At 43.2% G+C, this 26,526-nt stretch overlaps 2 protein-coding genes and 1 pseudogene across 6 annotated transcripts in view; 1 reads left to right on the forward strand and 2 right to left on the reverse strand.

Moving 5' to 3' along the window:
* C10H7orf50 (chromosome 10 C7orf50 homolog) overlaps positions 1-26,526 on the reverse strand; it is a 200,222-nt gene that overhangs the window by 130,299 nt on the left and 43,397 nt on the right. The gene's annotated exons all lie outside the window — the stretch shown is intronic.
* On the forward strand, positions 934-26,055 carry LOC115659243. Of its 2 annotated transcripts, XM_030579167.1 has the most exons (3): positions 934-1,066; positions 3,339-3,429; positions 23,831-26,055. In XM_030579167.1, exon 3 carries the CDS (start codon positions 23,879-23,881, stop codon positions 24,902-24,904), a length of 1,026 nt encoding a protein of 341 aa, XP_030435027.1. In that variant the 5' UTR covers positions 934-1,066; positions 3,339-3,429; positions 23,831-23,878; the 3' UTR covers positions 24,905-26,055. The 2 variants fall into 2 exon arrangements, with proteins under 2 accessions (XP_030435027.1, XP_030435026.1); XM_030579166.1 differs by lacking the exon at positions 3,339-3,429.
* On the reverse strand, positions 10,917-15,341 carry LOC115659246 (annotated as a pseudogene).

The following is a 26,526-nucleotide window of genomic DNA, read 5'->3' on the forward strand; positions in this document are numbered from 1 at the left end:
TTTGTGATTCCAGCTTACTTTAGTTTTTGAAATCTAGAAATTTTGTTCTATTCAGCTTCCCTATATAAAATGTCCAGGCTCTGATTTTCAGCTTTTCTTTAAAGCATGATGAAATGCATCAGATGAGGGGCGTTGTAGAAGCATAGTACTAACCAAACACAGGCCAGTGTAAGTTTTAGGTCCTGCGCAATCCCTATGCCTCTAGTCACTGCAGATTTTCAAAAGACCACCACAATAAATGTTTTTCCCTTGGATGTACCGATTTGAAGGAAGATACTATGACAAACAAATTCGAAGCAGTGAGCTTGTATATGCTGGAATAAGCCAATCCTATTTTTTCCCATTTATAATTGAGGTTTTTAAACACACTATGAAATGCTGTCACTAAGAACACTGATGCTGAGTCAGACACAGAACACATTAAGGACTCAAAATCCTGCCCTCCCAACACATAGATTCATAGACTCTAGGACTGGAAGGGACCTCAAGAGGTCATCGAGTCCAGTCCCCTGCCCTCATGGTGGGCATTACACTGGATCTTGGGGAATAACTTAACGCATGTGCACACTATCTGGCCTTCCAAAAAAACCAGCATCTTATGGAAGCAGGAATGGACCCTAAATGTTGATTTTAAACAAGGTGATTTTTGTTGTTGAATTTTTTTTTTTTTGCATTTTTTCCTTTGACTTTTTTCATTGTGTTTTATTATTTAAACCACTACACTTCTACAAATTTAATTGCAAAGGTTGGCTAATACAAGTAGGATCATTTCATGAACAGAAAAACATCCAAAAACTGAATTAGAAGCCACTGGATGGCCTCACATACTCAGAAATGCTTGGGGCAAACACTACTGAAATATCTCACTGCGTAGGACAATTTGAACTTTAAAGTCACATGATGAAGCCACTGGTTTTCTAAACATACAACGTATGCAGTTTGAATAACTTAAAACCAAGTTCCTGTTTCCCCTGCAGAACTGTAGGTTTCTGTAGTCTTTGACTGTATGATTTTTAGCTTGATACACAGCAACTAAAGAAGTGACTTTGTTTACGAAGGAAGCAGAGTAAGTATTTTAAAAGAGTTATTTCCTCCTAACAGTAATTATATTTCATCTCACTATTCACTGAGAAAGCCTCAGCCAGTTGTATCTGTGGAACATTTCTTTGCAGAGGTAAGTGTTTTACCTTGCTTTAAATACGTAATGTTTTAATTACCACTGAAGGATCACACTATAAATGTTTTAATTTAAACATTTTATTTTTCCTTCCATCTGCATCATTTTGGACCATAAAAAGTACAATAAAATAGCACCCATTTGGGAAATATTTTCATAAAACTAATGTTTAATTATAAAATTTAATTTTAGACATAAACAGATTTAGAGACTAAGAGAGCATCCGGACCACTTTCTTAACGGTTGGGAATTATGTATCTAAAATTGCGTGATAACAGGAAACACATCAACAGTACTGATTAAAGTCTATGCAGAGAGTTAGTGCTGCTTCATTTACAGTCCAGAGAAGTAAAAGTGTAAAGTTTCAGTTAGACAGAAACTGATGAACTTCTTACAACAGATTCTTGAACATTCAAAATTCCACATAATTTCAAACCTGAAAGATTTGTGTGAAAGTTTCAATTATTCCAACTACTCAGAAAATTGTCAGGCGAGAGAAAATTTCAGTAGGATGTTTTAGTGTTTCGCCATTTTACTGTACAGTAGCTGCAGCCTCTTATATAAATTCTGCCCCAACTTTTAACACGGCAGAACCTAGAAGTAGTAGGAAGGCTGATCAGGGTATACTTTATCAAGAAAACCGAATCTGCATTTCTCTCAAGAGTTAAAACTGCACATGCCCATCATGGGCTGAGAGCTGGTAGCCACAGAAATCTTATGCACAAAGATTTCTGGTTGGATGAAAGGAAATTTTTCTGGTGGTTGGAAAAAGAATGCAGGACAGATTCTCCTCCTCAATTTTTTAATACAAAAATAGACTGGTTGCTGAGGAAATCATCCCCAAATTTAGAGATGTCCCTTTGAAGGTTTTAAATAAATGCCAGTTTTCATTAAGCCAAGGTTTCAAGTCTTGGGTCCTTAAGCAACCAAACACAAGAAAAAATTGGGTTTAGAGTCCAGGCTCTCTCTCAATGTTTTCTTTTCACTTCTTACAGTCCTGCATTGCCTCTTGTTTATTACTGTACATTGAATTGCTCTGCTCCAGCTGTTGGCAGTGAAGGATAATTTATTAGCTGTCTGCCTGGGCTTCAGAGAACAGGAGTCTGACACGTACACCTTCACTGCCAGCACACAAAGCATAACAGATCAGCAATGTAGTGCCAGGAAAAAAAAAAAAAAACAGAATGGAAAGGGGGGAGAGAACATGAATCAGAGGAACAGTGGACAGAAGAGCAACAGGAGAATGGCAACAATAATGAAATGGAGAAGAACAAAGGCAAGGAAGGAGATAATCTAAAGAGGTGTAGGAAAGAAATAAGCAAGACAATATCAAAAAGTTAATACAAACAGAACATATTGAGGATGTTTTTTTGGTTGAGGCACAGGACTTAAATTACGTGAGATATGGAATTAATTCCAGGCTCTGCCACAGCCTCCATGTCTTGTCTGGTGTCTCGCTTCCCTAGATGCAAAATGGGGATAATGTTACCTACGTAGCTTACAGGAGAATTGCGAGGAAAAATTAAATGCTGTTTGTCAGACACTTAGAGTCTAGATTGATAAGTTTCGCAGTAAACCAATAAAGAAAGGATATACAACATAGTCAGGCAGAGCATAAACTATGCAACTGTACGACAGTACACCGCATGCCATTGTAGTAACGTAAGCATTAGCAGCAAATTTATGGAACACCAGAATTTATCAGAGAGTGGTTGAAAGGGAATGTTAAGTCCTTCATTTTTTCCATACTGGAAGTTCTAAGGCAGGCCTGCACAACTCGTAAAGCGGCGAGGGCCATATTACTCCAAAGAAAACGGCTGAGGGCCGAACCACCTCAGCCCCGCTGACCCCCCCCCCCGCAAGCACTACCAAGCTCCCCCAAAACACAACACTCTCCTCAGCACCGCCCAGCCTCCCTGAAATACTCCCCCCCCCAGCACCACCCACCCTGCAGAAACAAACCCTCCTTCCCCAGCGCTGCCCCACCGAAACAGCGGTATTGAACCTTGGTAATATGTTACAGCGGGACAGAACACGTCCCTAAGGTAGTATAATTAAGGTAAAAGAAAAATGTTTTTTTTTTTGCTAGAAGTAGAATAAGATCTTCCCCCCACTTACAAATGAATCCATTTGTAACCAATTGCCATGTTGAATGAATGAGGTGTGAATGAGGAAGGCATGGAAGGCAGGCACCTCCAGACAGTGGCAACCCTTGGAGAGCGAATGGGAGCCAAACCAGACCAGTAGAACAGGTCAGCCACTGACTCCTCACTCACCTCCCCCAGCTAACCTACTCACCCTCCTGGCTCGCCTACTCACCCGCCGCCACTGCCCACCGGCCCACTTTCCTCCTCAGCCCCTCCGCCGGCTCACCTGCCGCCCCCCACCACTGCCCACCTGCTCGCCGCCTCACTCCCCGCCACTACCGCCCCCTCCCTCACCTACCGCTTGCCTACTCACCCCCTGCAGGCCGCACAGTGAGCCCACATACTCACCCCCCCCGGGCCGCACAGTGAGCCCAAATACTCACCCCCCGCGGGCCGCACAGTGAGCCAACGCGGGCTGCATGCGGCCCCTGGGCTGCATGTTGTGCAGGCCTGCTCTAAGGGTATGTCTACAAAGCAGTTGAGAGGTTGCTTGCATGCTAAAAAGCATGGCTACAGTGGCACAGGCAATGGCAAGGGCTAGCCAGCCGAGTACATACCTACAGGGTCAGGTGGGTTTGTACTTGGGTAGCTAACCCAAGCTGCTGCCCATTCTCCTGCAGCCACACTGCTAATTTCAGCATGCTAACTCAAGCAGAGCTAGCATGCAACTGTCTCCCCACATTGAGAAGCACCCAAACAGTGGTTGGATAGACATACAAGTATTTTGAGTAAATTTACAGCCTGCTTGACTGCCTGGATTTTTTTGAGAGGAAGGGGTGTGAAATAATTGCCTTCAAGCATTCTGCTGCCTCCCCCATAGCCACACATCTATTTACTTTAAACACAATAACCACCAAATCGGAGGCAAACAAAGATTTATAAAAATCTGCAAGGATTTTCATCTTATTTTAGCAGAGCTTGTGCGGAACTTCTCAAACCCAGCTGATAATATTATTAGGGCATACAATCTACCAACATGGATTCATAAGAACATAGGAATGTCCATACTGGGACACAAAAATTCACTCAAGGAATTTAATAGGCAGCAGGTTTAAAACAAACCTATAGAATTACTTCACACAACGCACATTCAGCCTGCCTAACTCATTGCCCGGGGATGTTGTGAAGGCCAAGAGTAAAACTGGTTTCAAAAAAGAATTAGATAAGTTCCTGGAGCATAGATCCATCGATGGCTATTAGCCAAGATGGTCAGGAATGAAACCCCATGCTCTGGGTATCCCTAAGCCTTTGAGTGCCAGAAGCTGGGACTGGATGACAGGGAATGGATCACTCAATAATTGCCCTGTTCTGTTCATTCCTTCTGAAACACCTGGCACTGGCCACTGTTGGAAGAGAGGATTCTAGAGTAGATGAACCCCCTGGTTCTTTTGTTATATGAAGGTGTAAATAACACTTCCATATTCACTTTCTCCACACCATTAATATTTTGTAGACCTCTATCATATCCCCCCTTAGCCATCACTTTTCCAAGATGAACAGTCCCACTCTTTTTAATCTCTCTTCTTATGCAAACTGTTCCATAATCACTTTTGTTGCTCAATTCTAATTTTTTTTTTTTTACATAGAGAAATCAGAACGGCACGCAGCATTCAAATGTGACCGCCCTATGAATTTATATAGTGGAATTCTGATATGTTCTGTCTTATCTATCCTTTTCCTAATGGTTCCTACCATTCTGTTAGCTTTTTTGACTGCCATTGCACATCGAGCAGATGTTTTCAGAGAACTGTCCACCATGACTCCAAGATCTCTTTGTTGAGTAGTAACAGCTAATTTAGACACCACCATTTTGTATGTCCAATGTGCATTACTCTGCATTTATCAACACTGAATTTCATCTGCCATTTTGTTGCCGAAGTTTTGTGAGATCTCTTCGTAACTCTTTGCAATCAGCTCTGGACTTAACTATCCTGACTAATTTTGTATCATATGCTGTTTTAGGGATAGGAGATAGTCTAGTATGAGAGGCACCGACACCTGCAAAGGAGGCATGTTGCACCGAGTGCACCAGCAGGAGAAGCGATTCAATTTGGCCAGATATGTGGCTCGAGTGGAGGGTTTCCTACTACCTAGCAGAACCTGCTACACTCAGTGTGATCAGAGTAGCTCCGACTGAGTTAGCCGTGCAGCATCCATGCTGTGAGATGGAGGGGTTGCAAGTTGGGGTGACAGAGGTGGCTGTGGTCCTGTGCATCAGGTCCGGCCAGAGCGGGAGTGGAGTCGGAGCGTCTACCGATAGTTCCAGCAGCGTGGTGTACCAGTGTTGCCTGGGCCACACTGGGGCGACCAGAATCAGACGTGTTCTGTCCCTGCGTACCTTGAGCAGGAGCTGGTGGACTAGCGGAAATAGAGGGAAGGCGTAGAACAGCTGGTCCTTCCACCAGATCAGGAAAGCATCTGACAGTGAACCTGGGGATCTCCCCTGCAGAGAACAAAACATTTGGCATTTCCGATTATTGTATGAGGCAAACAGGTCGACCTGGGGAAACCCCCACCTCAGGAAGATAGAGTGGATCACATCTGGATGAATTGACCACTCGTGAGACTGGAAGGACCTGCTGAGGCGATCTGCCAGTGTGTTCTGGACCCCCGAGAGAAAGGACGTCACCAGATGGATAGAGTGGGCTATACAGAACTTCCACAGGCAAATGGCTTCCCAACAGAAGGGGGATGACCAGGCTTCCCCTTGCTTGTTGATGTAGAACATGGCCGTGGTGTTGTCTGTGAGGAGCACCATGCAATGACCATGCAGGCGCTCTCAGAATGCCTGACAAGCCAGGCGCACTGCCATCAGTTCTCACACATTGATGTGAAGAGATAACTTGGCTGTGGTCCACAGACCCTGTGTCCGGAGGTCCCCCAGGTGGGCACCCCATCCTAGGGACAAAGCATCTGTGACCAGGGACAAGGATGGTTAAGGGGCGTGAAATGGGATCCCCTTTGCATACTGTCCTGAGAACTGACCACCATCGGAAGAGAGGTTAGGACCACTTCTGGGACAGTGACCACCATAGTCAGGCTGCCCCAACTTGGACAATACACTGCACAGAGCCAGGCCTGAAGTGGGCGGAGTTGCAGTTTGGCATGTCTGGTCATGAATGTGCAAGAGGCCATGTGCCCCAGAAGGCTCAGGCACATTTTCACCATTGAGGTTGGGAAGCTTTTAAGGCTGCGGATGAGGTTCACCAATGACTGGATGTGGCCCTCCAGAAGCAGTGCTTGGGCCAGTCTGGAATCTAAGACTGCTCCGATGAACTCTATTCTCTGGGCTGGCTCCAGAGTTGACTTTTCGACATTGAGCAGGAGGCCCAGCTGACAAAACATGGCTGTGGTAACATGAACGTGGGACTGCACTTGTTCCCTGGTGTGACCCCGAATAAGTTGTCGAGATACAGACATACTTGGATCCATGGCCACCGAAGAGAGATTGCCACAACCGCCATACATTTGGTGAATGCTATGGGGGCCCTGGAGAGGCTGAAAGGAAAGACCGTGAACTGATAGTGCTCGCGGTTAACCACAAAGCGAAGGAAACGTCTGTGAGCTGGATGAATCACTATGTGGAAGTACGCGTCCTTCATGTCAAGGGCGGCGTACCAATCTCCAGGATCCAGGGAGGAAATAATGGTCCCCAGTGATACCATAAAGAACTTGAACTTTACCATGAATTTGTTGAGTCCGCGCAGGTCCAGGATGAGATTCTAGCCTAAAGTTTGATTCATTTAAGATTTTTACTATATTTGATTCCCTGCAGTAAAAAAAATTCCTGACCAAATGTCCTGAAAACTTTGCATAACAGACTACCATAAAAAGATGTGGGCACCAGGATTATCTCCCTGCAGGTTAAAGGATCACATACATCCAACAAAAAAGTCTTGTTTGAACCTCAGGATCACAGTTTATTAGTATACTAGCGCACTCTGACAGTGAATTCACAAAGCAGCATTGGTTTCAGTCTTTAAAAATTCTGCATCCTAAAAGTAATAACTATTAGCAAATTATATATAGAGGCTAAGCCAATTGTCCATCATCACACAGTGAATCAGCTGTAGAGATGGCAATAGATCCCAATAGTCTGGCCCCATTCTATAACCACTAGAGACCATGCTCCTCCACTGAAACACCCGATCCTGAGAGGTGTTATGGATCCTCAACTCTCGTCGAAATCAGTTGGCATTATGGAGGCTCAACACCTGCCAAGCTCTGTGCGCCTTGTAGGATACAACTGAAGTAGGAAAAATAGATTTTGGAATAGTGTCTGTCAGAGAAAGAAGCATGACACTAAATGTTAATTTGTCCCCTCCAACCATATAAAAGAGTGTGGATAGTGAGTCCTTTGGACTAAACCTACACTTATGGAGAGATCTTTCCCACCTTAGTCTGAATTCACAGCTGACAGCATATGTTCTCCTTTTTGAAAAACACAGCTGAAGAGATAGCAAATGAAAAAACAAGACCGATGTTTGTATGTTTTTTAAACTGCTAGCAGGAAAGAATCTCCCAGAAGCAATTTACAAGATGAACTGACACCTAAAGTACTCATTTTTATCTTGCTAATATTCCAGTTTAAAAATATTCAAGGATACACCACAAGCCTCTAACTACACAAAAATAGCATCCTGTGTTTATATTTTTCTTCTCCTGGGGTGGACCACGCGTTCATGAGTTCAAGCAGGCACTGTGGGCTTATTGATTAAGGAAAGGAAAGTTGTAAACAGCTTGCTGTTTTGGTAAGATCTCACTAATGTGGGGAGTTTCCCTGGAATTTTTTTTAGGACGGTGCATTGTTAGGATTAAAACCGAAAACAAGTAGACCTTATCTACACAGGAAAGTTTTACCAGTTTACTAATAATTTATCTATATGGGTATAATTATAGCAGAAAAACAAACCAGTCCCCCCACCCCAAATCCAGACACCCGTAGCTCTAGTGTGAATGCCTTGCTACAGTTTAGCTTAAACGCCTTACAAAGTGACAAACTAAACTGAAAAAAGACACTTGTACACTGGAATAGAAGCACCCACATGAGGAATGATACTAGTTTAAATGCACACCAGTTTAAATTTACATCTTAGGTTACCAAAGGGGGAGGAAGGGAGGAAGAGGAAAAGGAAAAAAAATGTAGACAAGCCCTCAGTTGTAATTTTAATTTGTTTCTGGCATCTATCTTGATAAGTGCGAAAAAATTAAGCCTATACAGGTTGATAATATCTCCTTTAAAATGTCACTGTGCACAAAAGCAGCAGGATAAGTCTACTTAGTCAGTAATCAAGAGGATGCAATTTATTAAGGCAATAAGTTGTAACTTCTGCAGTTTGCTGCTCTATGTCTAATCTTCCTTGTCTCATAGTCTCCTTAGTTTTATGCTTTGGATATTCAAAAGGGGAGCTAGATGCAAGTATGATTTCATTGGCTATAGTCAAAAGATGGAGCTAACATCAGTACCAAGACCAGATCCTGGTCAAGTTCAAAAATACATCAGCATTATCAATGGTTTTTCAATAGTCTGATGCAGGCCAATATTATTTACAATGAAATCTAAAGCTACCTTCTTGTTTTCATAAGCAAAGATACTACCATAAAAGTAACCTGCTAAAAAGCTACACTGAGATTCCATGTAAGGGAACTGCTGGACATGGTTACTTGAGAGGTTACTTGGTCAGCAGTCTGAAAGGAGTTCAGAAAACAGTAATGGAAACATTTACAGAGCCAGAACTAACTACAAATGCTCAATGTCAAAAAGCTGACCGGTCCAGATGAAAATATCACAGGAGGCTTAGGTAAAAAAGCTCTTTAACCATAGAAAGAACATCTCACATTTATCTCAGCCTCACAATATCATTGTGTAGGACGATTCCTTAAACAAGTGACCACTCTCCTCCACGTGCCCAGCTTCCCTTCATTACCTCATAGTCTAGCCTCTTTGGTCATGTCTAAACTACAAACTTTGTCGACATAAGTTGGCTTAAAGCCGCCATAGTCAGTATATCGCTCATGTGCCTGTATACTTGGTTCCTTGTATCGGCACTGCACATACTCACCAGGAATGCTAGTGTCAATAGAGTAGGGTGCACTATGGGTAGGTATTCTACTATGCAGCTTGCCATTTTCCAGCACACTGTCTTTTGGCAATGCATAGTGGGGCAGGAATGAGTCACCCAACAGTGACTGTGAGCAAGAAGTCAAGTTCCCAGCATGCAACTTACTTCATCCCATAATGCCATCCATATCCCATAATTTTCCTGATTTTTTTTTTAAATCCCCAAAAGCTGTGTGGCACTTCTCACTGTCCATCATCTCTGACAGGAGCATGGAGCCCACCCAGCTCTGCACTATTGTCATGAGCATTGAAAATACAGGATGAATGAGCCTATGATATTTGCAGAGCCGTAGGAAGAACCATAGGAAGGGGGGACATGACAATTTTGTAGAGGACAGATTGCTCTCTGACCTAGGCAAAAGCAATTCAAGGCTGTTGGTGGCCTTCATAGAGCAGCTGCAGATAGTGGAATGCCACTTCTGGGTTCAAGAAACAAGTACTGACTGGTGGGATCACATTGTAATGTAGGTTTGACAAGATGAGCAGTAGCTGCAGAACTTCGGAATGCGAAAGGCCAAATGACCAGATCTCATAGACTTTAAGGTCAGAAGGGACCATTATGATCATCTAGTCTGACCTCCTGCACAGTGAGGCCACAGAATCTCACCCATCCACTTCTATAACAAACCCCTAACCTATGTCTGAGTTATTGAAGTTCTCAAATTGTTGTTTGAAGACCTCAAGCTGCAGAGAATCCTCCAGCAAGTCTGTCTGCCAACCCTCCAACACAGGCAAACCAGAGCAAAACCTGTGCTAACAGTTGAGAAGAGACTGATGATCGCACTTGGGAAGCTGGCAGAGCAAGATTGCTACTGGTCAGTGGGAAATCATTATGGAGTTCGAAAATCCACATTGGGGACCACTGTCATGCAAGCATGCAGGATAAATTAATTGTCTCCTGCTATGCAGGACTGTGACTCTAGGAAATGTGCAAGAAATAGCGGATGGGAACCTCATTGCTGCAAATCCAAACAGTGGTGGGGCAACAGATGGCACATATATCCCTGTTTTGACGCCAGCCCACCTTGCCACAGAGTACATCAACAGAAAGGACTACTTTTCTATGGTTGTGCAAGCATTGATGGATAACAGGGCATGTGTCACTGACATCAGTGTTGGCTGGTCAGGAAAAATGCTTGACGCTGGCATCTATTACTCCTTGGGGAATTCTGCACCAAAAAGTTAAAAATTCTGCATATTTTATTTGTCAAAATAATGCAATATAAATCATGAAAGTTTCAATTATTTGGGTAATTTATTTAAACTACAATGCAGAAAACAAACAACTATTCAGCATTTCCTAAATACATGAAAGTTAAGTTACAAATACACCGCTACCTCGATATAACACCACTCGATATAACGCGGTAAAGCAGTACGCCGGGGGGCAGGGCTGCGCTCTCAGGTGGATCAAAGCCAGTTCAATATAACACAGTTTCACCTATAACGCGGTAAGATTATTTGGCTCCCAAGGACAGTGTTATATCGAGGTAGAGGTGTACTTGGTAACCAATACCCTGCATTCCAGTTATAATCCTGGGTTATCATTTAAATTACACTACAGAACACTAAACAGCAAAATAAAAGTAGAATGTCATTTTAAATTGCTCAGACTTTCACACATGAAAGTCTTAAATTTTTGCTAATCGTCTTGCATTTCAGTATAAATCCAGTATTTTCATTTAAATTACAGTACAGAAAAAGAGCCTTCAAGTTTTTCTCACTTAGTGACTTCCTTCTGGCAGAAAGGATCAAATTGTACAGTGAAAAACTTTTCTCCATCTGCAGAGTTTGAGACAGCATTTATGCAATTCAAGGCCAGTTTGACGACATTTGAAATTCTCTTTTTCAATGAAAGCCAAAACACTTGGAGGGCTACAAATGTAGGTTTACTTTGAGTAGCCTCAAGCACAATCTTTTCCCGGTGCAGTTTTAGCTCCTGTTCAGGTACCTCAGAAAAACCAGGTATTGGTTGAAAATACTCAGAGTGTTCTGGCAGGATATTAAACACAATGAGTATCAAATAACCTACAAACCTTCAGAAAATTCGTATCTGGTTGCTTAAATGACAAATATTTGTCAATCTTTTCCATGGGCTGTGCCTCTCCAAGCGGCCTGGCCTGGCCCCGCCCACGCTTTGCCCCTAGACCCTTCCTGCTGCTGCTCCCTTCTGTGGCCGAGAGGCTAGGGCAGGGAGGCTGGGGGCCATGGTGCGCACAAGACTCCGCCATGCTTGTCCTCCCGGGGCTGGACCCTTGCTGTGCTCTGGTGATGGTGCCCGCCCAGGGCTGGGAACTCACTGAGCTCCAGCCTCGCCGCCTGCTCAGCAATGGGACTGGGGGCACGTGTGGGTGGTGCACTCCGGACTCCCGCAGGGTAGGGGGGACAGAAGGGACGGCACCTCAGGAAGAGGGGGAGAGACCAGGGGCTAGCCTCCCCCCAAGGGCATGTTCACCCATTGCCCACGAGTTTTTCAGAAGCTTCATGAATGCCTCTTTAAAGAGATCAAGGCAGGGCAAGTCTTTCAACAGGAGATGTTTTCTGCCTCCCTAAATTTGAAAAACTCTGAGGTGGTTTCTGAAGGGAACTCTAGATATGAACTGAAATATATCTGCAGTTCTTTGAAGGTCAAATACTTTAGCAGTGCACGGCTTCCTGCTCTCAAATGCCAGATTTAAGCTGAGAATTTTTTCAGATTTCTATACTAGAAAAGTGATCTGTACTTTCAACAGTGAATACTCAGTTGAGGCAGTGAGCATTTTCTAAATAGTTTTCCCAGAAACAGTAGCAGTCTTCATTAAAGAACTCTGCAGAACTGAAAGTTCTTAGAGTGATACTGAACAGCATGGAACCAGCTGTTCCAGCATGTTCCACCTGGGCTAGGAGTCACGGATGCTTTGGCATCTGGAAACTCCTCTTGTAGTTTCTGGTTCATGAAATGAAGGTACCTCGCTTTCCCACTACTAGAGTTATAGAATATGTTTTTGAAGCACCTTACAAATGTATCAACCAGCTGAAAAGGCTTTCTAAATGATTCACCAGTTAACAATATGTGCCAAACAGGTGACATGCACAGAATTTGGAAACCGTGTAGAAAACAGAATCAAATGCCTTTTTCATGTAACTAGCGTTGTCAGTATCAATTACTACAACATTTTCATAACCAATCAGGTACTAAGTTACTGTTTTGACTACAGCCTGTGAAATAGTTGAATGATTAATAGCATCTAAAAACACTGGATCCACCAAAAAAGTTAACATGCCCACTGCAATCAGGTTCTAATTAACTGATCTTTGCCTCATCATCACAACATGCATGAAAGATAACAGTGATTTTCTTGTCTTTAAGCTTCAGTTTTAAGTTTTCCTCTTCTTTGACGTACACATCAGGTAAGTACGTCTCAGTCAGTTGTGTCCTACCAGGAATGGCATCACCATTCCGGACCTGCTGTCAAAAAATTCTCTTACAAGGGGGTGATCAGTCTTTGACAAGGTGATGTTGGTATCTGCTAGTGTGTTCACCCATGCTGTACAAATCTGAAAGTAAATGTTAGATAAATCTTGAGTGAGCACAAATGTTTACTATCCCCGTAACATCTTTTATCTTATATAAATACATGTATTAATATTATATTTAGTTCTGAATTTCTATATTTTAATTTGGATTTATAGTAAATGATCATGATTACATATATACACACACAATAATATTTAGTTATTTGGTTTATGCCTCTGTATCCAACAAGACTCGCAATCAATCACAAAAATGCATGATTAAATTACAATTAACTGTAAAACATCACGTGAAAGTGCAAAAGTTACATAGAGTAGAATGTATGATCAACAGATAACTGACTGTAGTCATCACTTAAAAAAAAAGTTTAAAAAACAGAGCTATCTATTCAAGATCTCAGAGTAAGCAAAGAGACTCTATTGCTATAGCTCTACTAAGCTAATCTTATTTTTCTGTATTATAACATTTCTTTATATTTCCACTCACCTCCACACATTCTTTCTCCACCTGTGTTTTGTTTCTCAGTGCACTTGTAATGATTTTCTGATGTTTGTTTCTGCCTTCCTCTTGAGCTGCACCTTCCTTCAGTTTGTGGTTTTTTGATGCAAAATGAACCACAAATACAGACCATCAGTCATGATTGAGAACAACATTACAGGACGTGCAAAATAATTTGTTCCCATCCACGTGCAGTTTTGTAGGAAATTTTCAAGCACGAGAAGCTGGTGTAGCTGTTTTTGATGCATGATGTGAAGACCATTCACATTGCACAAAAGAGCAAATATTCCTTTGCCCTTTAGTAACCACATCTGGACACGGCTGGCTACTTTGGGAAGTGCTTTGTTCTGACAGTCCTGACATTTTATTGACTGCTTGCTAAATGTTTTATTTGCTTTTAAAGTATTTTTTTTTAAAATGGGTAATTAAAATAGATCCTGAGATGTAATCTAACCCCACTATACCACTGTGGCACAGGACAAAAGCGAGAAAGCACATAGATTTTCCTATCTGAGGATTCCCTATTGTCATTTACAATAAGGCTTGTTTACACCACTCCGGCAATATAAAGGAGCCTTAAAACTTTTACATGCATTTTGTGCTCCTTGGAAAATTGACTAAGAATGCAAACAATGCACTAACAATAGGAACATTAAGGAGTCTGGTGGCACCTTAAAGACTAATAGATTTATTTGGGCACAAGCTTTCGTGGGTAACAAACCTCACTTCTTCAGATGCAACATTAACAATAAGAACATTAACAACTATGCAGGCAGACTACTACATTTTCTGCTCTGCCTGAGGTGACAGAGCCTGCATCATGTCTACTTCCAAACAATTCAAAGCCTGTCGCATTAGCCAGTTGAGAGGGAGTCTTCCTTGCTCGTATGCATGCACACCCACCTCATCCCTGGCAGTGACTGACATCTCCCCATGTGTGCATGCCCCTTCCCCCCACTGCACTGATTTATGTCTCCGCCAGCTACTCTGGGTGCTTGAACAGACGCACCCAGGCTGCTGGGGAAGGAGCTTGTGTCTCCTGCAGATTTCATTGCTTCCTCATTTTTCTGCAAGGAAGCAAAGAAATCTGCGTGGGACATGAATTCTGTGTGCATACAGTGGTAATGAATTCCCTCAGGAGTAATGTTTAAGAATACAGAACTGTTCGGAAAGCTGCAAGGAGGAACATTCTTTCCTGACTTACCACTGGGAATTTTGAAATGCCAACAGTGGTCCTGGGAAACCCAGACCATCCCTTGCTCCCCAGACTCATGAAGCTGTACAACAGCCACCTCAACAGGGCCAAGGAAAGATTTAACTACCAGCTTAGGAAGTGCAGAATGACAGCTGAATATGATTTTGTTAGACTGAACGGACGCTGGCGGTGTTTACTCACAAGGTTAGATCTTAGTGAGAAAAATATCCCAATGATTATAACTGCTTGCTGTGTCCTACATAATATCTGTGAGGAAAAGGGAGAAAAGCTGCCACTGGGGTGGAGGGCAGAGGTGGAGCAGCTGTCTGCTAGGTTTAACACAAGTGCTATTAGAAGAGCTCAATGCAGAGCTATGCAGCTGAGGGAGGACTTGAAAGAGCAATTTAACAGTCAGCCACAGTAATGTGGTCTGGTAGAATGGGCATGGGGAGGGGGGCTGAGGGATTGCCGCTTGGAGGGGGATGCAGGATCAGGGTGCAGCTGGTTGGGGCTAAGTGGGAAGGTCTGGGTGTTGGGGACTCCCAATGCAGGGGGGGTGCATGGGGGGAGTTCCCCTGTCCGCCCAACCCTTGTGCATCTGGAACCCCTTGCACCCATGCCCTCGACCTGGAAAATCCCCCACCCTGAGCCTCGCCCCTCCAACCCCTTCCCCCTCTGGGGTGCAGAACTTTCTGCAGCCAGGGGAAGTTTCTGGGGATTGATCTGACCCAACCTTGGCTGCTCCATGCAGGGAAGGGGGAGGGAGAACACCATCTCCATCCTTCCCTCCCCCTGCCCCCACCAGCTGGGACTAATGTCCCTGGGCAGTCAGGGCATCCCCAAACTCCCCCTCCCTCCCATGATTTACCTCTCCCCTGCCCCCCAGCTGCCCAAACAGACACATCTGAGCTGCCAAGGAGGAGTGAGTGAGTACTGGTGCAGCTTCTCTTTGCTTTCCCATAGAAACCGTTTTCTGCAAGGAAACAAAGGAAATCTGCGGGGGTAGGGAGAGGGAATTTTTCAGCTGCATTGCAGTTGCGCAGAATTTCCCCAGGAATAATGCTAAAACCATTGCAGACTCGTGTGGGAAAATGTCCTACCGTGGGAGAAGAAATAAGACTGCCAGCTCTAGAAAACTTTGGGAGAGGATTGCAGGGTACCTCCACGAAAGTTTCTAAGGAGGATTCAAGGGACATCCCTGTGCACATAAACAAAGTGCTCTACATGCCCCTTCCCAACTAACTCTAAAGCAGAAAGAAAAGCAGATAACCCTACTTCTGTCTGTTGTGTCTTCTAGTATGAGTAAATTAATGAAAAGTCACTAAATGTGTCTTGCTACACTGGGGTTGGGCACCATCTGTATATTTAAATATCGTACTGGGAAATGCATTCACACACTTACTTAAGGTTTCATCCCCTGCATCGCGCTAAGCTCCCAGGACTGACTAGACTGCAGAGGAGTCTTAAATAAATCCTCACTGGAGGCATAGCAGGACATCCCAGTCGCATGACCTCCATCCTTCTCCTCCTGTTCCTCCTCCTCCTCCTAACTGTTCATGACAGGTGTGTGTCAGCCTCCACGCAGATGTGCACTGTGCTCTGTGGGGTGCTGGTGGAATCTCTGCCAAGTATGGCATGTATTTCTGTTGTAAAAGCGGCGAGTCTGCAGCTCGGCACCAGATCAACAATTGGCCTTCCTGGCCTTCTGGTATGCCTACAGCAGTTCCTTTGCTTTCACATGGCACTGCTGCTGATCCCTGTCACAACCCGTTGCCCGCATCCCCCAGGCAATCTGCTCATAGATTTCCATGTTTTCATGACTGCTCCATAGCTGGGTTTGCTGAGCCTCTTCTTTTCATAGCCCAAGAGGTCCAATACCTGCTGTCTACTTCAAGCAGGAGTGCAACTGGATCGTATAGCTGTCATGGTCGGTTGGGCAGCTGCACACAAGGAAGAACTGATAGGTGTGCTTGTCAAGCTGCACAACCGGGAAATGGCATTTCAACAATACAAAGGATTTATAAAGTGAGAGAGGATGGCTTCCAGTTTCAGTGACCCACAGGCAGTGGAGGTCTCAATTGTAACCAGAGCAGTCAGTGTCAGGCATTGTGGGACAGTTGCTGGAGGACTGTTACGGTCAAAATAGGCCATGTAGTGTCTATACTCACAATGCATCAACCATAGTACGTTGACCATGGCTCATTGCCACCCAGGGAGATGGTGCTACTGCGTAGCTGTAATGAGGGATTTACATCGGTAGCAGACAAATTAGAGCATAGACACATGCACAACTAGGTTGACGCAAGGTGACTTACATCGACCTAACTTTGTAGCATGGACCAGGTCTTTCATTCATATTCCTAAAGTGCTACCATACCAGGATAGCAGTGTTTACAGAAAAATATCATCCTACTTGAAAGCCCAAAATTTGACCTACTTTGACCCCTTCCTTCATGCATGGGTTTGCGTCAATATATTCAAGGGGAGAAGGATTAGGGAAACTAGTATTTTGTGACTACTGGGGAGGTTCCCTGGCAGAAAGAAAGAGAATGAAATCAGCAAGGGAGAGATGGGGCAAAGGCAGCAAGTCAGGCAGGCCCTGTGCTGCAGCAGACTGACTGGCATGCAGTTAACAGCTGAGAGAAGTTGTACCTGACTGCAGGTCAACATAAGGAAGTAGTTGCAGACCCAAGGGAGTAGCACTGCACCATCTGATTTTGTAAAGAACAATTTCTGGATTTTCTCTTAGGTTTTTTTTTGTTTGTTTTTTAAAAATGCTTTACAGTCTCCCATGAGCAACTACAGGAAGTCACTGTTAACGCATGAACTTTTTTCTCCTGCTGCACAGGAAATGGAAGTTAAACTTTGTTACCAAAATTGTGCTGATAAACCAAGACTGTCTGCTTCTTTCTTTTGAGCAAGGAATAGTACTGAAATTCACATGAACACTGAACTTGTCATCTCCACCACTCAAAATAAAGTTTGAAAGATCTAATTTGAGGACACCCAGCCTGACCAGTGCTGTTTTAAAATAAATGCTTTCAGATAGTCCAAAATTTGGAAGGGAAGAATGTATAGCTCTGGATACACCTAGGGAGCAGATCTATTGAGTAAGAAGTTGCCATTTATAGACAGAACCATACAAGTGTCATCTAGTCCAGTCCTTTGCACTCACGCAGAGCCGTAACTGGGTATTTTTGCACGAGGCAAGAATATAAAATTGCACCCTCCCCCAGGGCTGGCTCTTCAGTTGTGGATCCCTCAGTCCCTCTCAAAGGGAAGGGCCTGCCACCGAACTGCTGCCAAAGAATGAATGAAGCGGCGTCAGTAGAGCTGCCACCAAAGCGCCGCCGATCACGGCCTTCCCCCCCGCCACTTTCTACGCCCTGAACAATGAATGAAGAGGTGGCGGTAGAGCCTGTGATTTTCGGGGCTCTAACTCATGGTTTTTGACTGCTTGGGCTGGTAATGTTGCTTCCAAGATGGTCTTTGATTCCAGTCCAGTTCCAATCCAGAGAGGGACTCACAGGTTAAGAGAAGAGGGAAGTGCTGGATATCAGCAGTGGCCACTAGGGATCAGCTTGTGTCCTGAGGATGCTGGGAGTTCAAGTTTGCAGGGCAGGATTACTCTCCTTCTGATGAATGGGGCAGAGATGTGCTGACCATGGAACCCTAACTTCCTTCTGACCATGAGAGTTCTGGCCCCTGCCCTATCTCCCCCCCCTCCCCGCCCCAATCTGAAGAGAGCCCAGAGGGGCCCCACAAGCAGAAGGTAGCCACGGGATTGCTCAGACAAGGCAAGCCCTAGGCCCCTTTCTGCACCAGCTGCTGCACAGCCCTGACCCTGGAGGTGAGGAGATTCCCTTCCCATTCGGGCCCAGGTTCCCCCTTTCATCTAGAGTTCAGCCAAGCAGTGACTCCATCTTTCTCCACCCCTTCCTTTCCCTCCGGCTAGGATACCAGAGCTCTTATTCTGAAATGATCTCACTGAAATCTGAAACCACATTTCCTTCTGACTCTAAAAACAGACCTCCCTCACTTCCCCACCCCCAAGACCAACCTCCTGCTTTCCCTTCCCATACTGATTGGGACCCCACACACACATCCCCACAGACTGCCCCAGCCATCAGAAATTCCCCCTCTTTTATTGTCCCCTCCCCTCACTGCAGTTAGATCTGGGGCTCCCCCCGCTGTGGAATTCTCCGCCGCTTTCTGCGCCCCGAAGAATGAAGCGCCAATCGCGACTCCTGCCCCCCAGCTTTCTGCGCCCCTCGGCTTTATGCACCCGACGCAAGTGTCTCACTCACCTCGCCCTTATTACGGCACTGCACTCAAGGCAGGACTATATAATAACTAGACCATTCCTGACAGGTGTTTATTTAAGATGTTCTTAATAACCTCCAAAGACGGAGATTCCACAACCTGCCTAGGCAATCCGTTCCAGTGCTTAACTACCCTGACAGTTAGGAAGTTTTTCCTAATGCCGGGGCAGCGCTTTGAAATTCCAAATGTAGCCATACCCTAAGCCTCCCTTGCTGCAGTTTAAGCCCATTGCTTCTTGTCCTATCCTTAGAGGTTAAGGAGGACAAGTTTTCACCATTCTCCTTGTAACAACCTTTTATGTACTTGAAAGCTGTTATCATGTCCACCTCTCAGTCTTCTCTTCTCCAGACTAAATAAACCAATTTTCTTCTCTCTCTCCTCATAGGTTGTGTTTTCTAGACCTTTAATCATTTTCGTTGCTCTCCGCTGGATTTTCTCCAGTTTATCCACATTCTTCCTGAAATGTGGTGCCCAGAACTGGACCCAATACTCCAGTTGCGGCCTAATCAGTGCAAAGTAGAGTGGAAGAATTACTCCTTGTGTCTTGCGTACAACACTTCTGCTAATACATCTCTACTAAAACATGTTTGCTTTTTTTTTTTCCCCCTTTTCCTTCCACAACAGTGTGACACTGTTGACTCATATTTAGCTTGTGATCCACTATAACTCACAGATCTGTTTCCTCAGTACTCCTTCCTACGCAGTCTTTTCCCATTTTATGTGTGCGCAACTGATTGTCTCTTCCTAAGTGGAGTACTTTGCATTTATCCTTATTGAATTTCATCCGATTTATTTCATACCATTTCTCCAGATCATTTTGAATTTTAATCCTATCCTCCAAAGCACTTGCAACCCCTCCCAGTTTGGTATTGTCTGCAAACTTTATAAGTGTACTCTCTATACCATTATCTAAATCATCCACAAAGATATCAAACACAGCCTGACCCAGGATTGATCCCTGGGGGGACCCCACTTAATGTGCCCTTCCAGCTTGACTGTGAACCACTGATAACTACTTTCTGGGAACAGGTTTCAGAGTGGTAGCCACGTTAGTCTGTATCAGCAAAAACAATGAGGAGTACTTGTGGTACCTTAGAGACTAACAAATTTATTTGGGCATAAGCTTTTTTATGGTTGACAGAACAACGCTTCCTCAGCTCTCATCCCCTAACTCTCCCTACTCTGCTTGCATTAAATTGAGGACTTCTTCATCATCTGGACCCACGGGAAAGAGGCCCTTGAGGAATTCCACCAGGATTTCAACAATTTCCACTCCACCACCAGCCTCAGCCTGGACCCAGTCCACACAAGAGATCCACTTCCTGGACATTACAGTACAAATAAGCGATGGTCACATAAAACACCACACTATACCGGAAACCTACTGATCGCTATACTTACCTACATGCCTCCAGCTTTCATCCAGCCCTGTCAACAGCTTTGGCCCTGGCTCCCAGCCCAGCCATGGCTCTGGCCCCAGGCTTGGCTCCCTTACCTCTGTCCGCCTCCTTACCCCAACCTCGCATCCCTGCTCCTGGCACCAGCTTCTGGCTCTAAGGAGGGGTGTGACTTGAAAAGTTTTAAGACCATTGTTCTAGGTATTTGCAAACTGATGGCTTGATTAATTTCTGTAACTGGAAAGATAATAAACTGACTGGTCTGTAATTCCCTGGGTTGTTCTTATTCTCCTTTTTATAGATTGGTACTATATTTGCCCTCATCCCGTCCTCTGGAATCTCCCGTCTTCCATGAGTTTTCAAAGATAATTGCTAATGGCTCAGATATCTCCTCAGTCAGCTCCTTGAGTATTCTAGAATGTATTTCATCAGGCCCTGATGACTTGAAGACATCTAACTTGACTAAGGCTATGTCTACACTGCACTTATGTCATTAAAAAAATACACACCTGACCGAAAGTTTTAACGACAAAAAGCGCCAGTGTGGACAGCGCTTGTTGGCAGGAGATGCACTCCTGCTGACAAAGCTACCACCCCTCATTGGGGTGGTTTAATTTTGTTAACAGGAGAGTTCTCTCCTGGCAACAAACAGCAGCTACGCTGTGTGCCTTACAGCAGCAAGGCTTTAGTGGTGTAGCTGTGCAGTATGGACATAGCCTAAGTAATTTTTAACTTCTTTCCCTATTTTAGCCTCAGATCCTACGTTATTTTTACTGGCATTCACTATATTAGATGTTTGATCGTTACTAACCTTTTTGTTGAAAACTCAAACAAAAAAGTCATTTAGAACATTTTCTGTTATTGTCTTTCCCCCCGCATTGAGTAACGGGCCTACCCTGTCCTTGGTCTTCCTCCTGCTTCTAATGTATTTATAGAATGTTTTCTTGTTACCCTTTATGGCTCTAGTGAGTTTAATCTCATTTTGTGCTTTGGTCTTTCTAAGGCTTGGTCTACGCTACAGAGTTAGGTTGACATAAGGCAGCTTATGTTGACCCAACTCTGTCAGTATCTACACTACAGCCTTGCTCCCGCCAATGTAAGTGCCCTACTACACCAACATAACAACTCCACCTCAACGAGAAGCATAGGGCTTACGTCAGTGTAGTTAGAGCAATGCAGTATCTGTATAGTGTGGCAGAGCTCTGATCTTGCCCCCATGGATCCTGCACTTCTAGGTGGTTTATGCTAGCCTCAGTGGCTCACTGTGACCCTCCATGTAGCCCTTCTCTCTCTAGGGCCAGGGTTACAGTCTACTGAGCCTTTTTCATCTTAGGCCAGCAAAGAGGTTGGTGAGAGAACTCCCACAGTCTCTGTTGTCTCTGGGGGCTTATTTCAGAACAGTTTAGTCTCCTGTCCTTTTTATGTCATGTGTGTGTATGTGTGTATATATATATATATATATATATACACACACACACACACATACACACACACACAAATCAAAATCACATACACCTTTTGGAATATAAATATTATTAAAACTCAGACTAATTGGGGCATTATTAGAAGTATAAGAAACATGAGGGGAGGGGGAAGAAAAGAAAAAAGATGAGACACACAGAATTAGAAGGATCTGCTTTATCTATAAAGAACATTAATAAAAATTTACCTCCGTAGTATATGTAAGATAAGGTTATAATTTTCTATAGGAGGCTGTCAATTAAAAAATGCCTTCATATTAAAAGTTTATGTCACCAGATCCCTTTGTGTAAAAAAGCCTTATGTACAGTTGGAGGTACATTATTCCAGTCATTAACATGGGCTCTATGGAACCTTCAGATAAGGGAAAAAACCCAGTGTGCTGTCATATCACTTTCTGATTCATTGTCTACAGACGCTGCTTGAACAGATCGGCTTTACATACAGTTGAATGAAATGAAGAAACTTCCATTAAAACTAGGACTTAGTGCAAAATTAAAATGCTTGTATGCCAAGAAAGTGGAAGAAAAAAGCTCAGAAAATAGCATGCAATATTTTTAAACTTTAGATATACTAAACCATTTTTCAGTGCTCGCACCATACTTGCTCAGTAAAAGTTTAAAACTTACTAATTCCAAACAATAAAATATTTGAGTTAATTATCTACAGCAAGGAGATGTTTCAAAATTATATATTCATCTTTTGCAACTAAATTACCTACCCAATGAGAAACAAGTCCATATTTTCCAAAGCAGCTGACTTACCAGTACAAAGTGCATAGAAACTACCTTTTTGACAGTGAATTAATCATGCTTTTAGGTGGGCTATAAAAATGTATATATCCATATTTATTGCATTCAGTTTCTCTTGAACAACTATCTTCCTACACAGTCTATTTGTTTAAAAGAAAAAAATAACATTTGCATGGTAGTAGAATTATTAGAGCAACATGAGATAGACCCATTACAGTTAACAGCATGTCAGCATTATCTCTAAAAACTCCTATCTGCAGGAATTTATAACAACTGTAAAACACATGTTCCTGGCTGAAACTTGACAAATAAGAGCATAATGTATCTGTGAACATAATCTAAAATTTAAGGGAGAGAAATTAAGTTTTCCCAGTCTTTAGAGCATAACAAGATCTAGGCCTCTGTAGTATTTAAAATAATATAACCCTATTATTAATGGATGAAGATCTAATACTATGAAAGGTCATTTCTTTCTGAGTAGTTCTCAAACAATAATTCCCCTCAATTTTAAATGGCCTCCTCAGCATGGACTGCAATCATGAAAAAAGCTAATCATAACAGAAGAAATCTAAAACTTAAAAACAAAGGAAATCATATTTTTTTTCCTCCATGTTTTGTGTATCTTTGCATCTCCCAGCACACAGCCTGAGTACAAGAGTCTGTGCTCCAAGGCGATCAGCAGGGGCCAAGAGACATGGAATCTTCATTTTGACCACAGCACTGTAACAAAGCCACTTGTGACTACACTTCTAGCCTACAGGCTGCAGCTGCCTTGCATATGGTATGCATTACTTTTTGGCAAAATGGTGAGGAAGATTGGCTCCACACAGCAACAGATCCAACACCTTCTCTAGCACCCTACAGCTCCCTGCTCTAAGGCAGGCTCACTGAATCCTTCCCACCCTCTGCACAGCAGAACCGTAGTAGTTTCATATCTGCAAAGACTAACAGGGAGGAGAGAAAGTACAGGGGACAGGAGAGCATAGATAAGAGTAGAGCAGTCAGGATTTGTCTTGCTGCAAATATTAAACTACATAAGCTACCTGGAAATTACTAACATGAAAATTGCTAATGTTTATAAAATATGAAAAGGTGACTACCTTATATTCAAAAAACAGGTTTGAAGAACAAGAGCTCAGGAATTTCTGGCTATAAATAATCTAAAAACATGTGAATGAGGGACCATTTAAACTGTATTTTTAAAGATGTGTTTTATTTTCATTTTAGGTTGCGACTTCAATCTTCATAAAAGAGGAAATAGCTTTACACAGAAGGATGATTTCTCACAACATGACATGGATAAGATATCCAAGCCATAGTTTCGACTCATCTATTGGAATAGAAGACCTCATAGTTTCTCAAAATGTCATATCAAGATTTATGCACTGCTACATTGCCTTCTTTGTACCAACAGGTTTAATAGCCGGGATATTTATCCTGACCATCTTCATAAAGAACTATTTGCGGCATAGTGTCTTGGAAAAATTAGACATATTTCTTTTTTATTTCACCATCAGCAATATTGTAATGATATTTTTTTCATTCACTGTCATAACTAGACCTGACTATTTAATGGCAACCCAGTTAGGCTGTGGCGCTCTGTCATTTTTTTTCAATGTGAGTTATTTCAATTCTCAGTATCTTCTGATTTTGATGCTTCTTGCTTTTTTACTCAATAGATTCCCACCAAGGACTGTTTTGATGACCAAAGCAACTCAAAGTCCAATGTTATGTGTTGGATTTGTACTAACATGTGCCTTCTGCATATCACTGGTAGTGGTGGCATTGCTAGGCACAGATAACTACCACAAAGAAACAGGCTGCCAGTTAGACCCATTATTCGCATGGCCTGAATATGAGATTACTAAATTCAGCTTTGGGTTTGGAATTCCATTGTTTTTCCAGATACTCTGTTTTATTCTATTTTTTGTTAAAAAAGCACAACCAGAAGCTCCAACCCTGAGAGAGACTATTCAAGCTTATCTGGCTGTGCTGACTATAACCATAACAATGTTTGTTTGCCGTCTGTTTTACAACATTATGATTCTCTCCAGGACCACATTAAAGATACACAAAACTATAGGAACTCCCAAGAATGAGCTAATGATGAATATTGCAGAGATAGTGCTGTTTAGTGAGAATTGCATTAGTTTGATATTCATACTTTGTCTTCATAAACCATGCCAGGCTGGAATACTTAAAATCCTAATGAATCTCACAAAAGTTTGCAGAAAAGATACTACCAACAATCGTCTTGAAATACCAGTAACAGATATACATGGTGAAAATGGGTCTCACTGACTTCCCTCCCCACGCAAAGTATTTAAACATTTTCACTTGTTTTATCAAGAACTGTCCATTGGTTTTGGCCCAAGACTAGACCTACCTTACAAATATTTGAAGAAAAATGTTGTTTGGGACCTTCTGTCAAGGTTTTTAAAATGAAAGGAACTGATTTATGTTGGAATTTCTCTAAACCAAAACAAAAAGTCTAACGCATACTGATGCCAGAACAGCATGCTTTCTTGATGACTTCGATGCACAAGCACGGAAATAAACAAAAGCACAGCAAAAGCATCTTTACCAAAGACAAAATCAGGAGGGAAAGACAGTCTGTTTTTATAACTGTATTTCTATGCAACTGGAATTTAGTGTACTCGAGATGGACAATATTTATGTATTATACAAATAATAGTTAATTTGAAGGGCCATAGCAGTAAAATATGGCTCAAGAGTGAAAAAAGTCTTGACATTGTGATATTGGCAGAACTGTGATATATTGTACAGTATTCCATAATTTTAAAAAATACAGTGCTAACCTGAGAACATTCTCTCCCCTCCATCCACCTTCCCTCTTGGAGCTCATCAGTCCCCTTGCAGCACCAGCACAGGCTGAAGTCCAATAACTACCAGTTTCAGATGCAAATGAAGCTTACTTGGTTTCTTCTGAGCGGGTAGTTACTGCACTTCAGTGAGACAAGGAATCATGAATTATACATTTAACCTCCCCTCCTCCGCCCCCTTTTTTTGACATGGCAGTGCAAGCTTCATATGAGGCTTTGGACAAGCATGTGGCCATAGGTTACAAGGCTATCAGCACTTATTTTGGACTGACTGGGAGGTCTCATAGGAGACTTACCAGCAGAGATTTTGAAGTGAGCTCTTTCTGTCAGGGGTGCAGCCACATACCTTTGCTCAGTATTTGATGGCCTGGGAACTCATTGGCTCAGGTGTAATACCCAGATGGTAAGGGAACCGATGGATTTTATAACAGTGGAGCAGTGCTTGGAAAGTCTGCCTGAGATGTTTGTGTGGACAGCTGGTGTCAGTGCACTCTGGTACAGGCACACAAAGAGGACTAACTGGAGGTTAAGCCACTAGAGATAACCACAGCCATGTCCTAAAAAAAAAAAAGGAGGACATCCAACTGGACAGATGGTAGAACTGCCACATAGAAGAACAAGGGAGGAACCAAAAAGGATGCTTGCCCAGAATCTTATTAGATCACTTGTGTCAGCATCGGACTCCTGGACAGAACCCATGACTTTTGTTTCCCTATTTGGAAGTCATATGAATTGACTCTGTCCCCCTCATCACCGTGGCCTTCTTGTCAGGCGGGGAGACTAAAGCATTTCCCTGGAATCCAGAGCATATACTGGACCCTTAATAACGGTCATGATAAGAAAAACACCATAGGCAGTGAGGTGACTAGCTTCAGTGGCAGCAACATGAGACTGGGAATTGGGTCCCGCATGGGTTGAACAGGAGAAAATGAAGGTGAGCTGGGATTGTTTAGTCTGCAGAAGAGAAGAATGAGGGGGGATTTGACAGCTGCTTTCAACTACCTGAAAGGGGGTACCAAAGAGGATGGATCTAGACTGTTCTCAGTGGTACCTGATTACAGAACAAGGAGTAATGGTCTC

This window comes from Gopherus evgoodei, chromosome 10 (assembly GCF_007399415.2).
Source record: "Gopherus evgoodei ecotype Sinaloan lineage chromosome 10, rGopEvg1_v1.p, whole genome shotgun sequence".
NCBI classification, from domain to species: Eukaryota; Metazoa; Chordata; order Testudines; family Testudinidae; genus Gopherus; species Gopherus evgoodei.